This window comes from Parambassis ranga, chromosome 7, assembly GCF_900634625.1.
Source record: "Parambassis ranga chromosome 7, fParRan2.1, whole genome shotgun sequence".
NCBI lineage: Eukaryota > Metazoa > Chordata > Actinopteri > Ambassidae > Parambassis > Parambassis ranga.
In genome coordinates, this window is record NC_041028.1 from 1,960,572 (window position 1) to 1,977,129 (window position 16,558).

The window sequence follows — 16,558 nt, forward strand, 5'->3', positions numbered from 1 at the left end:
TATTTCTGAAGACTTTGGTCCAAGATAAGCAGCTATAATTTTGGAAAGCGGTTTCAGTCAAAGTTAAACAAACAATAAATATATCAATACAGAAATATGGCTACAAAATAAACATAGACATTTATTTCATGACTATTTATTTATGCTCCAAATTTTCTAATTTAGACTTTGTTTTACATTTATCATGTACAATATGAATCATATTTTAATAATATTTTTGCTTATTTTATGTGCAAACTGTTGAAAAGCGTTGTGTATTTGTTTATCTTTGACGGTCTGTTCCTCCTCTGCTCCTTTTGAGAAAACATTTATGAGCATGCATGCATGTATGAGTGACTACAGACATCAGCAGCTTTGTGACTCACACGGCATCCTTTGCGTGCAGGCATGTGTTTGACCTTTGACCCTCTGAGCTTTGACATCAAAAATAACTGTGAGGGCTGCATCGCTTCCCTTTCATCTGAAGCAGCAGTGAAGAGTTTTAAATCCGAGTGATCCAAACCCCTCTATACTGTGTGTAGTTTGCTCTTTTCCCTTTAAATAGAGATGTAATGCATACCTGTGACCGTTAGAGGGCGATGTTGCTTAACATTGAGGGAAATTTTAAAAAGTCAGCTCGTTCATAAACGTTACGTGTACAACATCTAACAGAACTGAACAAATATAATATCATTAGAAGCACAATTAATTAATGAAATAAATCTATGACCGTTATTTTAAATCGCATTTAATTAAATTAAATTAAAAAAATATGATCACATATGCATGTATGTAAAAAGAAAAAAATACATTTCTAAGTATTATTTTTAAATAATGATAATTGTATGCTAATAAATTGGTAAATATTACATATTATATGATATATTTATGTTTCTGAAATGAAACACAAAATTCCTTCATCTGAAAACCACTTATTTTCTACCTCAAACATTACTTGACGCAACGAAAACTGTCATTTATCATTGTTAGTGTTCTGCTTCCGGAGTTTTTGTAGGAGTCCCTGAAGGCACCGCGAGCTCTGATTGGCTGCTGCTGGGGGCCAAACATAGTTCAGCGCCACACGCTCGCTCTCCTTACAAGAAAAGAACCAGAGAAGAAGTCAGCGCTGGGACAAAAACAGGTCCGCTCCACCCTCCGGGGCAGCATGAAACACTCTGCGACCACTGAAAGGACGTTTTTATTCTAACCAGCCCATAAAGACACCGAGTCTTTGACGCAGACCGCCTCTTCTGAGCGCGTAAACCGCACCGCGCTGTTTTTTTTCCTCTCCTCCTGGAGTAAGCTAGTTTAGCTTGTTAGCTTAGCGGGATACTCACTCACCCGTGTCCAACCCCGTCCGTGCAGGAGAGAAGAGAGACCGTCGGACCTGCACTACAACACGCCTGGACTTTTTGTTCTGCAAACGCAGATGCATGTTTTGGGTCCAAGTTCGGTTTTTGCATGCAGCGTGTTAGCAGAATCCGAGCAGAGATCCTCCTGCAAAACAAGGAAGTCTGAATGAACTTTGCTGCTAGCCTGCTAGCTAGCACTGTTGCTACATTGATTCATTTAGCTGCTGCTGAAGCTGAAGCTGGTCCCTGCATCGTCCTGCCGTGCTGGTGTTAAATATGTGAGTACACATCCGGCCTAACTGTCAGTATTTCGGTGGTTGTTTCAGTAAACGGAGCCCGGTCTGTCGTTGCAGCTGATCTTATCTACAAACCTGAGTCAGAACGGACGTGTTAGAGATGATCCCTGACAAAGCCCCAAAAGAAGACGTCCTCCACGGGCCCGAGGACCTGAAGAAGGAGGCTCACATCTCCAGCTTTGAGAAGTACAAAGAGCTCTACATAAAGTCCATAGAGAATCCAGATGGTGAGTCAGAGTAAGCTGTGAGGAGGGAGAGGACTGCAGCCACATGAGGCACAGGGCGGAAGGCTGTCCCTCTTATGTCCCTCTTATAATGACAGTAAACTAAATTCTGTTTATGTTGTTACTATTGATATCAGGTACTTGATGATGAGGCCAGAGATTCTAAAAGAATGAAATTACTGCATATAATCAATGACTTTACAAACGAACAATCGATACAAACGATAACTCTATTTATCCAGCCAGTTGGTTGATCTGTCTTTTATATAATTAAACTGAATATATCACATTTCCTGCTTTAAACAGCCAGATCATCAAACCATCGTTCATAATCGGTCTGACAGCAGTCACTTTATTTATACTTCATTCATTTAAAATCAATATTTAGCAAGAAATGCTAATCATTGTCAAGGTTAAGCTTCTCAGAGGAGACGTAAACAAGAATTTGATCTGTGGATAGAAAAAGTCAAACTGTAACTACAGTTTTATTTTTTTATTGATCAAAGTGAAAACCTGCACTGAGTGTGACACACCTGTGGCTGGCTCAGGACACTTCCGTGTGTGTGTGGGTGTGGTGACACCATCAGTCTCCCACAGGTGGAGGTGTGTGAAACATTCATTACATCTGTGGATCAGTGAAACAAATGAATGAACATGAACTGTTACCATATATCTGTCGTGTCATATATCATATGACACCACGACTGATTCTGAAAGTAGTTAGTTAATCATTTACAGCTTTTTAAGCTGCTCCAAAGTTTATAAGCTGATAAAGTTCGTCTGATAAAGTCTGACTTTATCTGCACCTAAATGATAAGGATTTAAATCCAAATCTCTGATCAGACAGCAGTCAGTCAAAAGGAACATAAACCTTTATGCTTCCTTCAGTCAAAACACGATAACAGATTTATTGATGTATCCTTAAAATAGTTGTAATCATAAACTACATAAAATAATTTAGCTTCTCCCTTTTATTATACACAGATTCACAGAAATAATTCATAATTAATACGTGTTTGTGCCGCGCTGAGTTTTACCTTAGTTTTGTCCTTCAGTTGGTCTGTGAACACCTGCTCATCATTGATCCTTCTGTGTCTCTGTCCTGCAGAGTTTTGGGCTGACGTCGCCAAAAACTTCTTCTGGAAGTCCAAACACACGGGGCCGTTCCTCGATTACAACTTCGATGTGACCAAAGGGGAAATCTACATCAAGTGCATGGAAGGAGCCACCACCAACATCTGCTACAACCTGCTGGACTACAACGTCCACGAGAGGAGGCTCGGCGAGAGGGTCGCCTTCCACTGGTCAGTGTGGAGCTGTGTGTGTGTGAGACCAATTATATCAAGACTTTCAATGAAGTGATCACATATTGGATAATGAGATGATGATCGCGGGCTTCCTTCAGGACAAATTAATGTGTGTGTGTGTGTGTGTGTGTGTGTGTGTGTGTGTGTGTGTGTGTGTGTGTGTGTGTGTGTGTGTGTGTGTGTGTGTGTGTGTGTGTGTGTGTGTCACTGATGTATTTAAAGCCTCCTGTGTGTGTGTGTGTGTGTGTGTGTGTGTGTGTGTGTCTGTGTGTAGGCTCTTTGTGAGGGGGAGGGGTTGCCTGTGTGAACACAATAACTGAGCTCCAGCAGATCGAATGAATGAATGAATGGATGAATGGATGAATGAATGGATGAATGGAGCGGCAGCCGTCCTCTCTCCTTTGTCTCTCTCCCTCACGCCTCCTCTTCCCTTCAGTGTTGTCTCCATCCCTCTGTCCTTTCTGTCCTCCGTCTCACACACAGGAAATGAAGTTTAAAAATCCAAGACAATCATTAAATAAGACCCCACATGTCCTCACAAATCTAAACACAATAGTTGTATTAAAGCAGACAACTTTGTCCGTCCGACTCGTCCTCTCTCTCTCTCTCTCTCTCTCGTTGCATCACTTTGCCTCCGGTCACTGATGTGTCCTCGTATGAATAGAATGCAGTCTGACTACTCAGCCTTTAAAAGCAGGGTTGTCCTGGGAGAGCTTCTTGTAGAAACAGGTTCCATTAGAAGCCACAGTGATGTCATTAATCTGCAGGGATGTGTGCGTCAGATTTAACTGCAGTTACTTAATCCTCCTCTGATTTCCTCAGAATATTAAACAAAGGGAAATTTTGCAGATGTACACTCAGCAGCAGACGGGTCAGAGGAGGCTCTGAGCACTGTGTGAGCAGGGCGGTGCAGAGCTGCTGGTCCCAGGGACAGGGACAGCCGCTGGAGTCTCTGTCTGCAGCGTCCACAGACATCTGACAGGACAGCTTTGGTCCACACATGGACCAAGGAGAGCTGGATCCAGACTCCAGACTGAGAGCCACAGACACTGATGCAGTCTGTAATCCAGCACTAACATCATGTTTGACCAGCCTGGTGCACTCTGGGTAATGTGGTTTAGAACACCTCTTTGTTGTCTCTGGTCCCGCAGCACTGAGTGCAGACACGTCTCCAGGATTGTGTCAGGATCTCTGTCCTTGTCATGGACTCATTTACAGAAGTGGTTCAGAGAATCCAGCGCCCTGCTGGAACCATTACTCAGAACTTATCCGAGTTTTTCCACACGAGGCCGAAACCAGGCTGTAAACGCACAACCGGATTGTGAGCAGGCGCAGAGCAGCTCAGATATCATGTTGGAAGTGGTTATCAAGGTCAGAGCGAATGCACAGTGTGAGTGCAGCTCCCATGGGTTAGTGGTGCCAAGCGGGTCACAGAGACCTTTCAGCTATGCAGGCCTCCCCTCCTACCATCGACAGACACACACAGACACACACACACACAATGCCGGAAAACACACTCTGACAGACTCGGTGTGCACCGTTGAGAAACTCTGCTGGAAGAGGCAAACAGTGCCTGTTGGCTGCGGTTCAGGCCTTCTGAGGGAGGGTTTCGCAACGTTTCTCCACACTGAACTAAATGTTTCCATGCAGGTTCAAATGTAATGTGTCATTATTATTTCTGCCCTGGACACTAACACACTGCTAACACTCGGCTCGGTTTGTGTTTTCTGTCACATCTTCAGTTTCATTATTCCCTGCTCCTCTATGCAAACAGCACAATCGTGGCCACAAGCAGAAGGAGCACAGACGTGTCTTTGTGCAGAGTAACACAGCCGATGGTTAAGTGTTTGCATTTTTACAGCCTCCACAGACCAGTGTGAATGCTTGTGCCCGCTGCTCACGTGAGCCCGTCATGGCTTCAGAGCAGAATGTTTCGATTTGGTTACATTTTCTGAACTTTGCATGATGCATTCAAAGACCATGGGAGGGAGGAGGAGATGCTTCTTCCAGTATTACTGCGATCAGATCAGAGTCGGAGCTGCCGCTCGCAGCTTCAGGGCGTGTTCCAGCATGTGTTCAGTTGTCTGTCTGCGAGCGATGTGTCTTCGTGCAGTCGTCCGTTTTCTGTTTGCAGCTCACTGAAAGCTTTCTTGTTTCTTCCCTGGAACACATGCTGCTTTCATGCTCTGCTCCACAGTTGTGTTTTTTTGTGCTTCCACTGTCTCATTCATCACCTTCTCCTCTCTGTCTGTCTGTCGCCCGTCTCCTGAGTGCCTCGTCTTCCCTTTAGCTGCATTGGTTTCTGAGTGGTGTCCCTCTTCCTCGCCACAGGCTGCACTCGGAAGTTTGTTAGTGACTTATTGAAAGTGAAAAAGCAGAGTTATGCAAGTGAATAAAGTACATTTGTAAATGAGTACAGGCTAGTCGGAGCGTTTCAGAGCTGCAGTGTCTTAAATCTTAAATATTAACTGAACAGTCTTCCCGTCAGAGTTTCCCAGCTGTAATAACGTCTCATTAAGTCGACACGATGAATGCTGAGTAAGAAATGTTGGAGGCTGACTCTGACTTTTTTATTAACGGAGACGTCTGACTGTACAGTCGCAGCGTCGCTCTCCGAGTGTGTCAGTCAGTGATGCTTGCAGACTCTGATGCTAACAGGCGAGCTCCATGACGCGGCTGCAGAGGCAGAGCTGTCACAACTCATTCACTTCTGTTTTCTGGAGGTTGAGTTCTTACTCTGAAAGGTCTTTTTAAAACGCACTCGGTATGCCTGGATGCTTTTGCAAGCACAGAGTTCCTGAAACGCCCTGAATGATGCTGCTCTGTTGTGAAAAAGGGGAAAGTTTAACAGAGTTTCACAACTGAGCTGAAGTTGTAGCAATCAGAAGATGGTGGTGAAGAGTTCAGGTCAGACTCTTTTGGATGTAAATCGAGTCCTTCAGACTCCAACTCATGACAGACTCTGCCCCAAAGCTTAAGACAAGAGCATCTCCCTGTCCCCACGACATCCTCCAGCTCCGTCTGGAGGATCCCCAGGACACCCAGGAGAGTAGCGGGTCCTGGGTCGACCTCTGGATCGCCCCACAAATGGCCATGCCAGGCAAATTCTTATCACAAGCCTCAGGTGGCAAGAAAACCAGGAGAGGCTCAAAAAAGAAGATCCAGCATACTGAGAGGAGTCGGCTGAGGCTTGTGATAAGAAGTGGCCGCCCTCTCTTGTCTAACAGGTGAGGATAAGAATGTAGGCCCACTGATAAATCCAGATGTTTGCCTTCTGGCCTCACATGGTGTGATGTAGGCAGGCAGGAGAAGGGACCCTGTGACACCATGAACGCTCCCATGGCTTCCAATACTTGCTCATAGGTCCAGGTCCTGGTCACGACAAGAACGCTGGTGGTATGTCTTCATGCTGATCTTCTGAGTATCTAACGTTGGTTTCAGGGAAGGCAACGAGCCCGGCGATGAGTTGACGGTGACCTACAGAGAGCTGCTGCAGAGGGTCTGTCAGTTCGCCAACGTCCTGAAGTTTCAGGGTGAGTCAGAGCCAGCTGACTCCACCTCAGTCTGTGGAGGGGTCTGAAGAAGAAACCAGGCCCATGCACTACACAGTGAGCAGATACAAACGATACTAAGAATAATGTTTGAGTCTTAAAGCCATCTGCTCTGGTCTGCAGGGGTGAAGAAGGGTGACCGTGTCTCCATATACATGCCCATGGTGGTGGAACTGGTGGTTGCCATGTTGGCTTGCGCCCGGATCGGAGCTGTTCACTCCATAGTGGTGAGTTAGAAACCGCCGTGAGAGCAGCAGGCCGTGACGGAGGGTCGGGTTTGGTTAACTCTGTGTTCGGCTGCTGTCTCCAGTTTGCAGGATTCTCTGCTGAGTCTCTGTGTGAGAGGATCATGGACTCCCAGTGCTCACTGCTCATCACTGCAGGTCAGTTTTAACCTGTCACTCAAACACGCCACGCCCCCTAAGACTGCTTTTCATTAGACAGAGCGGTTAAACATCACAGACTCACAGCGGTCTGTGGAGCCAGCCTCATGTGGACTCATTTTTTTTGTCTTGTGCTAGTCGAGCTGGTTGAAACGAGGTGCTGAGGTGGGACCTAGTAGTCAAAGTCTCATTAGCTGGATTAGAGTCTGGGGATATAAACCTGTTAATCTGGCGGGTTAATGGCTGTGTTTCAACTCCACACACACACACACACACACACACACACACACACACACACACACCTCATTCATGGGAAGTCCTCTAAGCGGTCTTTGGCTCAGGGGGTCTTTATATCCTGAGTGACAGCACACTCATGGTGTGAAACAGAGCTGAAACCTGCAGGTTTTACTGTTTGTGTGTCATGTTGTGGTGAAGCTTCTGTTGACATGCAGAAACCAGAATGTGAAGCTGGTGGAGGCAGCGATAGCTGGACCTGTGTTCATGAATAATTAGCACAAACGCTAACGCGCAACAGACGGTTTGATCCGTCTGTGCAGACATGTGGAACGATCACAGTGACGTGTCTGCAGATAGAAAGCTGTGTCTCTTTCATCTGGTGGTGCTGATGGTATCCTGCAGGTTGCTGACAGTTTTGCACGTCCTCGGTGTACAGTGATGTGTTTTGTGACATGTTTCTCTTCCTCTCTCTTCCTGTTTGTTGTTTTCATCTCTCTCGTTTGCTCAGACGGTTTCTATCGTGGAGATAAGCTGATCAACCTGAAGCTCTTAGCTGACGAGGCACTGCAGAAATGCAGAGACAAGTAAGCCGCCTGGGCACTGAGACACACACAGACACACACAGACACACACAGACACACACAGACACACACAGACACACACAGACACACACAGACACACACACACAGACACACACACACACAGACACACACAGACACACACAGACACACACAGACACACACAGACACACACAGACACACACACACAGACACACACACACACAGACACACACAGACACACACATTTAGCAGGAGAAACATGGGACTGTGTGACATTTTGTCGATTCGATGCCTATTGATCACAAGTTTTTATTGAATTGAATACTGTGTGTGTGTCTGTGTGTGTGTGTGTGTGTAGAGGGTTTCCAGTCGAGAGGTGCATCATGTTGAAGCACTTGTCCAAAGAACCAGAGGACAATGTGGGTTCTCAGTCTCCACCAGCCAAGCGGCCGTGTCCCGACCTGCAGGTAAACAGTAGCTCTGATGCTCGCCGGCGGTGTCGCCGCCGCCTGCTCCTCCTGCGTCATGACATCATGCAGGCCTGTCACACTGTGTCCCGTTCAGTTCATTTAAGTTTGTTCCTCCCCCTTTTGGGTGTGATGTCTCACTGCCGGTTCATCATGAGCTGCAGCAGCTTCGCAGCATGGTGCAGAGAAACATTCGGAAAGCAGAGGAGCTGCTGACCCAGGTGTAGGAAGCTGCCGGCAGCTGCAGCCTCAGCTGAAAGTTCACTGTGAGAACCAGCAGCAGCTGTGTGCAAGATAAGAACTATCACACAGACATTCACAAGGATAACAAACAGCAGCCTGAGAGTGAGCGCTCCATTATATGTGAGATATTATATTTATATTTAGGAATCCACCCAAAAAGGATTCGTCTCATTTTCTTTTTCCATTTTTGTGCATTTTTCTCTGTAGTGTTTGTTTTTAATCTTCTAAATTGTCATCGCTCAGTTTGATTTTGGGCCCTGATCCTTTGGTTTCTTTTTGATTAACCTCTCTCCCTTATTAACTTGTCCTTCCTCCTCCTTCCTCCTCCTTCCTCCTCCTCCTCCTTTCTCCTTCCTCTTCCTCCTCCTTCCTCCCTCTTCTCCTTCCCCCTCTTCCTCCTCCTCCCTCCTCCTCCTCCTCCTCCTCCTCCGTCCAGCAGGAGAAACAGACAGGGAGAGTAAAGAAAACGCGTCCGGTTCCGCAGGTATTTTCATGTCCACCTCCTTCACTTCACCTCATGACATCTTGTTGTTTTTGTTTGTTTTTTTAAGGCCTCACATTTAACTGCTGCAGGGTATAAACAACACATTTAACAACAGATGACAAGTTCTTCTTTTTTATTGTCGCACTGGATCAATGATTACATTTTTTAATACATCCATAAAATCTGTTATAATGTATTGTTTTTACCCACCAAGCAGCAGTTTGTGCTTCTGCTGATTTCTGACAGTTCAGACTGCGTCTGTGAAAGTTTGCTGCTCAGCTTTCAGCTTCAACAACAGAAAAACATTGGAAAAACTTTAAGAAAGTCACGTGATGCCTTTAAGGACCATTGAAAAGATTTCCATACTGACAGCAGGGCTGCAACTAACGACTGTTTCAAGAGTCGACTAGTCATCATCTACCTTAACGTCTAATCAACTAATAGTCGACTACTTTGGAGTCACTGTGATTCATCCGCCTCCATGCTGCTGCTTCGATGCATAAAGCTGAAGGTCTTAATTCTGGCTGAGATTTCCCAGATGTGTTCTGAACTGTCTGGATTCATCAGAATAAAGTGTAAATCCTCGGTGAATGACTTCAGATGAACACTGTTACACTCTTTGATGACAGGCTCAGCGTCCTGTCTGAAGGTGTGCGTGTGTTTTCCGTACTGACTTTTCTTCCTCACTGGTGAAGGAGAGTCGGGGCTCTGACTGTGTCAGATTCACACACAGACCCCAGATTATTTCCTTCAGCATAAATGAAGACTTTAGTCTGAGGGGGCGGAGGTAGAGCCCTGTGTTTTCTGTTATCTGCCTCCACGTCACCTGCTGGTATCTTATCTGAGACACCACCTCGCTGTGACCCGGTCGTTCCTCTTCATTCTCCGGCTTTTGTTGTGGCAGAACGATTGCAGGATTAATCAGAACACCTGCAGCTGAAAACACAAGGCACTGCTGACCTGTGAGAACTGCATCATGGGAGATGAGCCCCTATGAGGAGTGGACGTCAGACCTGGGTCCATTTGAAAACAGATTTTTGGCTCATGAATGTTTGGACCTGCAGCCAAACATCCTCCATCATTCACCGCCGCACAGGGTGTAAAGAAAACGTTTGGTTCTGTTGACATCAGCCTCCTCGTTTATTCTTCTCTTAAAGATCATTCATCACTTTATCGGCCACAGATTTCCATATTTTCCTCCTGGAAGCAGTGACCCAGGTCTGATGGACATACAGTGAACACACCTCTCTAACTGCTCTTTACTCAGACTCACAGCTCTCACCTCGTAGCTAGTGTGTGTGAGGCATGTCTGTCAAACTAAACTACTTTCTTTTCACTTTGTGTTTTTAGATCATAGAGATGCTCGTTCTGAATCTTTATTCACAACTCTGAGATTTTCAGTGTGTGTCTGTGTGTGTGTGTCTGTGTGTCATCTCACACCAGGTCCCGTGGAACCCCGATGTGGACTTGTGTTGGCACACTCTGCTCCGTGGAACTTCAGACGAGTGTGAACCGGAGTGGTGCGAGTCTGAAGATCCGCTCTTCATCCTGTACACCAGCGGCTCAACCGGCAAACCAAAGGTACACACACACACACACACGGTGACTTTGTGTGGCTGTGAATTCGGTTTCTATGCCTGCCTGTCGGTTGGCGTCTATCGTTACACCCAGTCCCAGTTCTGTGGTCAGACCTCCTCAGCTGTGTCTCCTCTCCTCTGCAGGGAGTTCTCCACACCGTCAGCGGCTACATGCTCTACACCGCCACCACCTTCAAACTGGTGTTCGACCACCACCCCGATGACGTGTACTGGTGCACAGCGGACATCGGCTGGATCACAGGACACTCCTACATCACCTACGGCCCGCTGGCCAACGGCGCCACCAGCGTCCTGGTGAGTCCCAGGCTGAGGCGTCTTTCATGGTGCTGTTACAGGCCGTTACCTAAACATGAGCCAACACTGCAGCCTCTGGTGAAAGCCTGTGTTGTGTCAGCTTTAGGTGAGCGAAGAGCAGCAGTGAGTTTACACAACAGTAACATCATAACTTTCAGTAGGTTGAAGCGAGGCATCTGGACTTGTAGAGTCCTCTTGAAGATGTTTACAGCAAAAACACTTTATTTTATTTATTAGTTGTCACTTCCCTGTAAACTCCAATGGGAATATTTGCTGTTGTGTGTTTGTGGCTCATCGTAGACATAAAGCCACGTTTTCCATTTTGTAATCTGGTCACGTTGACACTAACGGCGCTTTACATTCAAGGAATGAGACGCAGCCTCGGCAGGTGTTTGGAGTTTATTGGCGTAGCACCACGAATACCTTTAGCATCGAGAGCACCATAAGCACCGTGGAAACTGCAGAGATTAAACAAAACTACGCTGCTGAACAACATGTGTGCACAGATAGGCCAAACTCAAACTGTACATAACATTTAGACAATTAAACTGATATAATTACCTCATCCCACTCGTCAGGATTCAGATCACTTGTCGCTTTTCTGACACAGAGCAAAGTGAAGAAACAGATTAGGCAGAGACCAGGTGAACCACTTATTTTCTCCTGACAGTATGTGAATATGTACAAGTAAACAACTAATATCTGCGTTTGTCTTACCGTGCAGGAGAATCTATGGGGGAAGGGAAGCAAACACTATTTAAACTGCTACCAAACTTGGCCACAGGGTGGCACTGTATCCCTATGATACTGACCAAGACAGCCACTGATTGTTGACGTCATTCACATTCATAACAGACTCGGTGCTGTTTCCTCACCTCACTTATGTCACTGAATATTTTTGTGATTAGTCCTCATTGTATTTTGTATTTTGAGGCCATACATTGTTTCTGGAGGACGTTTTCTGAGTTCCCAGGATTCAGACTCTGAGGTTTGCTGGGCAGCTGTACAGGACCATCTGACATCATGTTGTTCATTCTGTTTGTGTGGAACACTGATATAACATTCAAGCATCCTCATGAAACCGAAGCGTTACACCTTCAGGGTCTTGATGAAGGCCGTGTGTGTTTCAGTTTGAGGGCCTGCCCACTTACCCGGACGTGGGTCGCATGTGGGAGATTGTGGATAAATATCAGGTCACCAAATTCTACACGGCTCCAACCGCTATCAGGATGCTGATGAAGTTCGGCAGCGAGCCGGTGCAGAAGTGAGTCGAACCCTCAGCTCTGTCTGTGTCCTGTACAGCTACACCACCTTCACCGTCACATGACCGCCTTTCTGTCCGTCCGCAGGTACAAACGAGAGTCTCTGAAGGTTCTGGGGACGGTGGGAGAGCCCATCAACCCCGAGGCCTGGCAGTGGTACTACAACGTGGTGGGAGACAAAAGGTGTCCCGTTGTAGACACGTTCTGGCAGACGGAGACGGTGAGTCAAAGGAAACACATCAGACTGAACTCTGCTGCCCCCTGGTGAACAACGTCTAACACTGGCTCCTGTTTTAATCTTTCAGGGAGGACATGTGCTGACACCTTTACCTGCAGCCACGCCCATGAAACCTGGCTCTGCGGTGAGTCACACAGTGTTTCGACTTCATGGTTACAGAGCTCAGAGAGGGCAGCAGAAAATCATGGCTGGTTTTACATTCTGTCAGGTTTTTTAATGGAAATGCATGTATGTCTGTTCTTTTCTGTCCCTGCAGACGTTCCCCTTCTTCGGAGTGGTGCCGGCCATTTTGAATGAGTCGGGTGAGGAGCTGGAGGGGCCGAGTGAAGGATACCTGGTCAGGAGCCCGACAGTCGTTAGCGGGACTTTTAATCAGACGGCTGGTGTGCTTGTTTAAACTTGTTCTGCTCGTGCCGTCACTCAGGTGTTCAAACAGCCGTGGCCCGGAGTGATGAGGACAGTGTACGGAAACCATCCCAGGTTTGAAACCACCTACTTCAAGAAGTTCCCCGGATACTACGTCACAGGAGACGGTGAGAGATGTTGTGCACAAAGTGTTCAGAAGACTTTAGACGTTTGCCTCTTGTGCCTCACTGTCTTTTGTCTTTATGGATTTTTTTGTTCTGCAGGTTGCCGTAGGGATAAAGATGGCTACTACTGGATAACGGGGAGGATAGACGACATGTTGAACGTGTCAGGTAAGACTGACGCAGTCAGACATTCTCTGTAGCTCCTACTGAGGTTCATCAGCACTTCAGTCAAGGAGGTAATTCATGTTTTTGGACCATTTATTTCCTGTCTCTGCGTTTCTGTCCAGGTCACCTGTTGAGTACAGCAGAGGTGGAGTCGGCCCTGGTGGAGCACGAGGCCGTTGCTGAGGCCGCCGTGGTGGGCCGACCTCATCCGGTCAAAGGGGAGAGCCTTTACTGCTTTGTCAGCCTGACTGATGGAGTGACGTACAACTGCACGCTGGAGGCAGAACTGAAAAGACAAGGTCGGTAAACAGATTTCACTCCTGGTGATGAAGCGTAAACGTCCTCACTGAAAGCTCAGTGCTTTTAAAAAAACAAGTGAGTGTGACGTGGTTCATGTTTGGTCTTCACAGTAAGGGAGAAGATTGGGGCCATCGCTACACCAGACTTCATCCAGAATGCACCAGGACTGCCCAAGACCAGATCTGGTAATGTTGGCCACTGCACCCCTGGAGTTAAGGTGCAATTAATCTGAGTTGTGCAGTGCAGGCGTTCATTTGGTTTCTGTTGGTGCTCAAAGAAAGTAGATCCTCACCGTTCACGCACCATCATCACCTCTGCTCTCTGTCTCTGTCTGCAGGTAAGATCATGCGGCGGGTGCTTCGCAAAATCGCCTGTAACGAGCGGGACCTGGGGGACACCTCCACGCTGGCTGACTCCTCGGTTGTTGAGCAGCTCTTCCAGAACAGATGCTGCACGGCGGTGTGAGGGCCTCCAGGATCCTTGCAGGGAGGCTGCGACCGCAGCCGCACGCTTGCAGCTGCAAAGCAACCAGGGAAGAAAAGGAGGAGGAGGAGGAGGAGGAGGAGGAATCCCACCAATTTACCCAGTAAACTACCTTTAGCTCCTGATGAGGATGACCTGTATTTAAAACGAGTCCACTGTCACATGTAGGAAGCGCTGTCTGCCTGCTCCATGGTAGATATTCGGCAGCAGCCCGTAGGCCTCGGTGTGCCTGCAGAGGTGAAGGTGGAGGTCGTCTCTGCTTCAGACCCACCTGCTCTGTGGACAGATCAGGGTAACGCTTCGGTCGGCCTTCTGCCAGCGTTTCAGCAGATAACACGCGGCTCTGCTCGGTTTCCTCGCTGGAAGACGGCAAACAGGAAGTGCTACCCTCAATGCTACTCCTCCCCTCACTGCAGGCCATAACAAAGCCATGTGCGCTGAATCTGAGAATGATCAATGTGTCTCCTAGTTTTAATTTCTGTTGTCATTTTTAACAAAGATATGGAGTCATTTTTTTATTTGACTGCAGTTTGTGGTAGGATGTTTCGAGGCTTCTGTTCGTGTGTCTGCGTGCTCGTATGTTTCTCTGCTTCCCTTCAACAAAACATGTGCCGAAAAATACAGAAATATTCTCAGAGACTCTGAAAAGTGAGAGTCCATCAGAGTAGAATTGATTGGATAAGAACAATAAATAATGGAGAACAGCCTCAAAACATTGAACAGCAGGTTTAATATTCGTTTCTCTTGAGCTGTGGAGCACTGAGCTCTCAGCTGCTTCGTCTATCGCTGTGTTTCAGCCTCTGTGGCTGCAGAACAGCTGCAGGTCTGACGTTAAAAAAGGGGGAAACATGCTCCAGTGTCTCCACTTCTCATTTCATTTTTTAAAATTGTATTGTCTGTTTTACATTTGGGTACCACAGCCAAACCCTCTGAACCCCCAAACCCACCACCAGTCAGACCTTCTGATGGTTCCTGAACGCGTCGTGTCAGTTTAAAATGTTCTCGGGTCCTCGGGTCGCAATAATAAATATAAAATAATAAATAAATAATTCTGGAAAACAAAACAAAAAACACAACTATGACATCATTGACTGCAGTCACATGATAACATTTATTCTGAGAGCTCCCTTTAAAAAAAAAAAACAAGAAAAGATTCTTATTGTGTCACACGGCCGACACGTTTGAGCCGCGTTCTCTGTGCATGTCGCTGTTTTCATGGAAGAGCAGAGCTTCCTGTTACAGTGGAGCTGGCTGTGGTTCAGAGGGCTAATCGGCTGTAAACATGTACGTGTTGTATGTTTAATTTTTTCCTTAGTTGGGTAAAAGTGTGACACTCAATCAGCCGCGTCTGCGTTGTGACGGGGGGACTAGTGAATTTAGTTTCTGCCTTTCATGAATGTTTTGTTATCTGTGTCATGTTAGACGGAACCCGTTGTCCCTGCTCTACATCCTTAGACATCAGGAGCCTGCGCTGTCAGACTGAACAATAAGTCTGACTTTGGGAATTGAAATGGATTCGAAGCAGCACCGCCTTTAGATTTCAGCTTCATTTATGTTTTTGCTGTTTGTATCTTAATGTGCCAACTGCAGTTTCAGCAGAGCTGGGTTTATAAAGCTAATGTTCTCATGTTTAAAGGACGTGCAGCCGCTTACATGATTCAGGAGCGTTTCTGTCTGTAAAATAACTCGGGTGAAGCAAAGAGATTTTAGTTTGTTTATTTTTTTTCGTTGGTTTTGTGCTGTTTTCATTTCCCTGTTTGTATAATGCAACAATAGTAAATGGACTTGACTACTGCCTCTCCCTCTGCTGTCACTGCCTGTTCCTTTAAAAACAGGACCTCCTCCGGCTCGACTGAATCCACAGGGTTGTGTTGTTTGGAGTTGTGGTAACGATGAACCACTAAAAATCAACAAACATGATAAACAACCTGAACACATTATTGCAGCTTAAACCATTTTACAAATGAGATTAACCCTGCGCAGATAAGTCTAAACACAAATAAGTGCCTTGAGATTTTTTTCCAGTACTTGGATATTTGTATTTTTAAATATTATGTCAATATACAGATTTTAAAATATTTAAATATTAATAAATTAAATATTTAATGTTTGGCATCATGACATTGAAGTATCAGTGCAGTTGCGGTTTGTAGCCGCCGGTGGCAGCACTGAGCAGCACGCGCTGCAGTGTCTGTGCGAAGAAGAGATAAAGGCGCCAAAAGCTAAAGATGTTTCCTTCTAAAGTCTCCTATAGGTGGAATCGATATTTTTTTATTATATAATATTTTGTATAAGTTTCTGAATTCGCTTACATAGTGCGGAGTTTGATCGCCTTATGGTCGCCATGTTCGTGTCAGGGGGGGGAGTATTTCAAAGCTAACTGATATCTTGCTATTGCTAACTGTTGAGCTAGCAGTTAGCTACTGAACATTAGCAACAGCTATTTCGGTGTCATATAAAACTACCTGAAGATTGTTGTGCACATACCATGAACGGCTGTTTTGTTGAATTAAGTTGCAGCAGTTCCTCGGACAGCTTGAGAAGACGTCATGGACGCCTGGATTAATGGAGTATCCACCACTGGAGGGACCACCGGCTGCTGGAG

At 46.2% G+C, this 16,558-nt stretch overlaps 1 protein-coding gene across 3 annotated transcripts; it reads left to right on the top strand.

The window, feature by feature from the left end:
• Positions 1-1,068: 1,068 nt before the first annotated feature.
• Positions 1,069-15,754, top strand: acss2 (acyl-CoA synthetase short chain family member 2). 3 transcript variants are annotated; one of them, XM_028409947.1, is made up of 20 exons: positions 1,069-1,609; positions 1,685-1,854; positions 2,960-3,155; positions 6,600-6,691; positions 6,833-6,936; positions 7,020-7,092; positions 7,838-7,913; positions 8,248-8,356; positions 9,036-9,083; positions 10,527-10,664; positions 10,805-10,975; positions 12,106-12,239; positions 12,325-12,457; positions 12,543-12,599; positions 12,732-12,812; positions 12,900-13,008; positions 13,105-13,173; positions 13,293-13,469; positions 13,581-13,655; positions 13,808-15,754. In XM_028409947.1, the coding sequence occupies exons 2-20, from the start codon at positions 1,728-1,730 to the stop codon at positions 13,933-13,935; spliced, it is 2,097 nt and encodes a 698-aa protein (XP_028265748.1). In that variant the 5' UTR covers positions 1,069-1,609; positions 1,685-1,727; the 3' UTR covers positions 13,936-15,754. The 3 variants fall into 3 exon arrangements, with proteins under 3 accessions (XP_028265748.1, XP_028265749.1, XP_028265750.1); XM_028409948.1 differs by having other exon boundaries at positions 9,039-9,083; XM_028409949.1 differs by lacking the exon at positions 9,036-9,083.
• Positions 15,755-16,558: the final 804 nt, after the last annotated feature.

Excerpts from the sequence above, each read along its gene's own strand:
- acss2 (XM_028409947.1), top strand. The coding sequence starts at position 1,728 with ATGATCCCTGACAAAGCCCCAAAAGAAGACGTCCTCCACGGGCCCGAG. Across the intron at positions 1,855-2,959 it reads GTCCATAGAGAATCCAGATG|AGTTTTGGGCTGACGTCGCC; the intron begins GTGAGTCAGAGT and ends TCTGTCCTGCAG. Across the intron at positions 13,174-13,292 it reads CGACATGTTGAACGTGTCAG|GTCACCTGTTGAGTACAGCA; the intron begins GTAAGACTGACG and ends GTTTCTGTCCAG.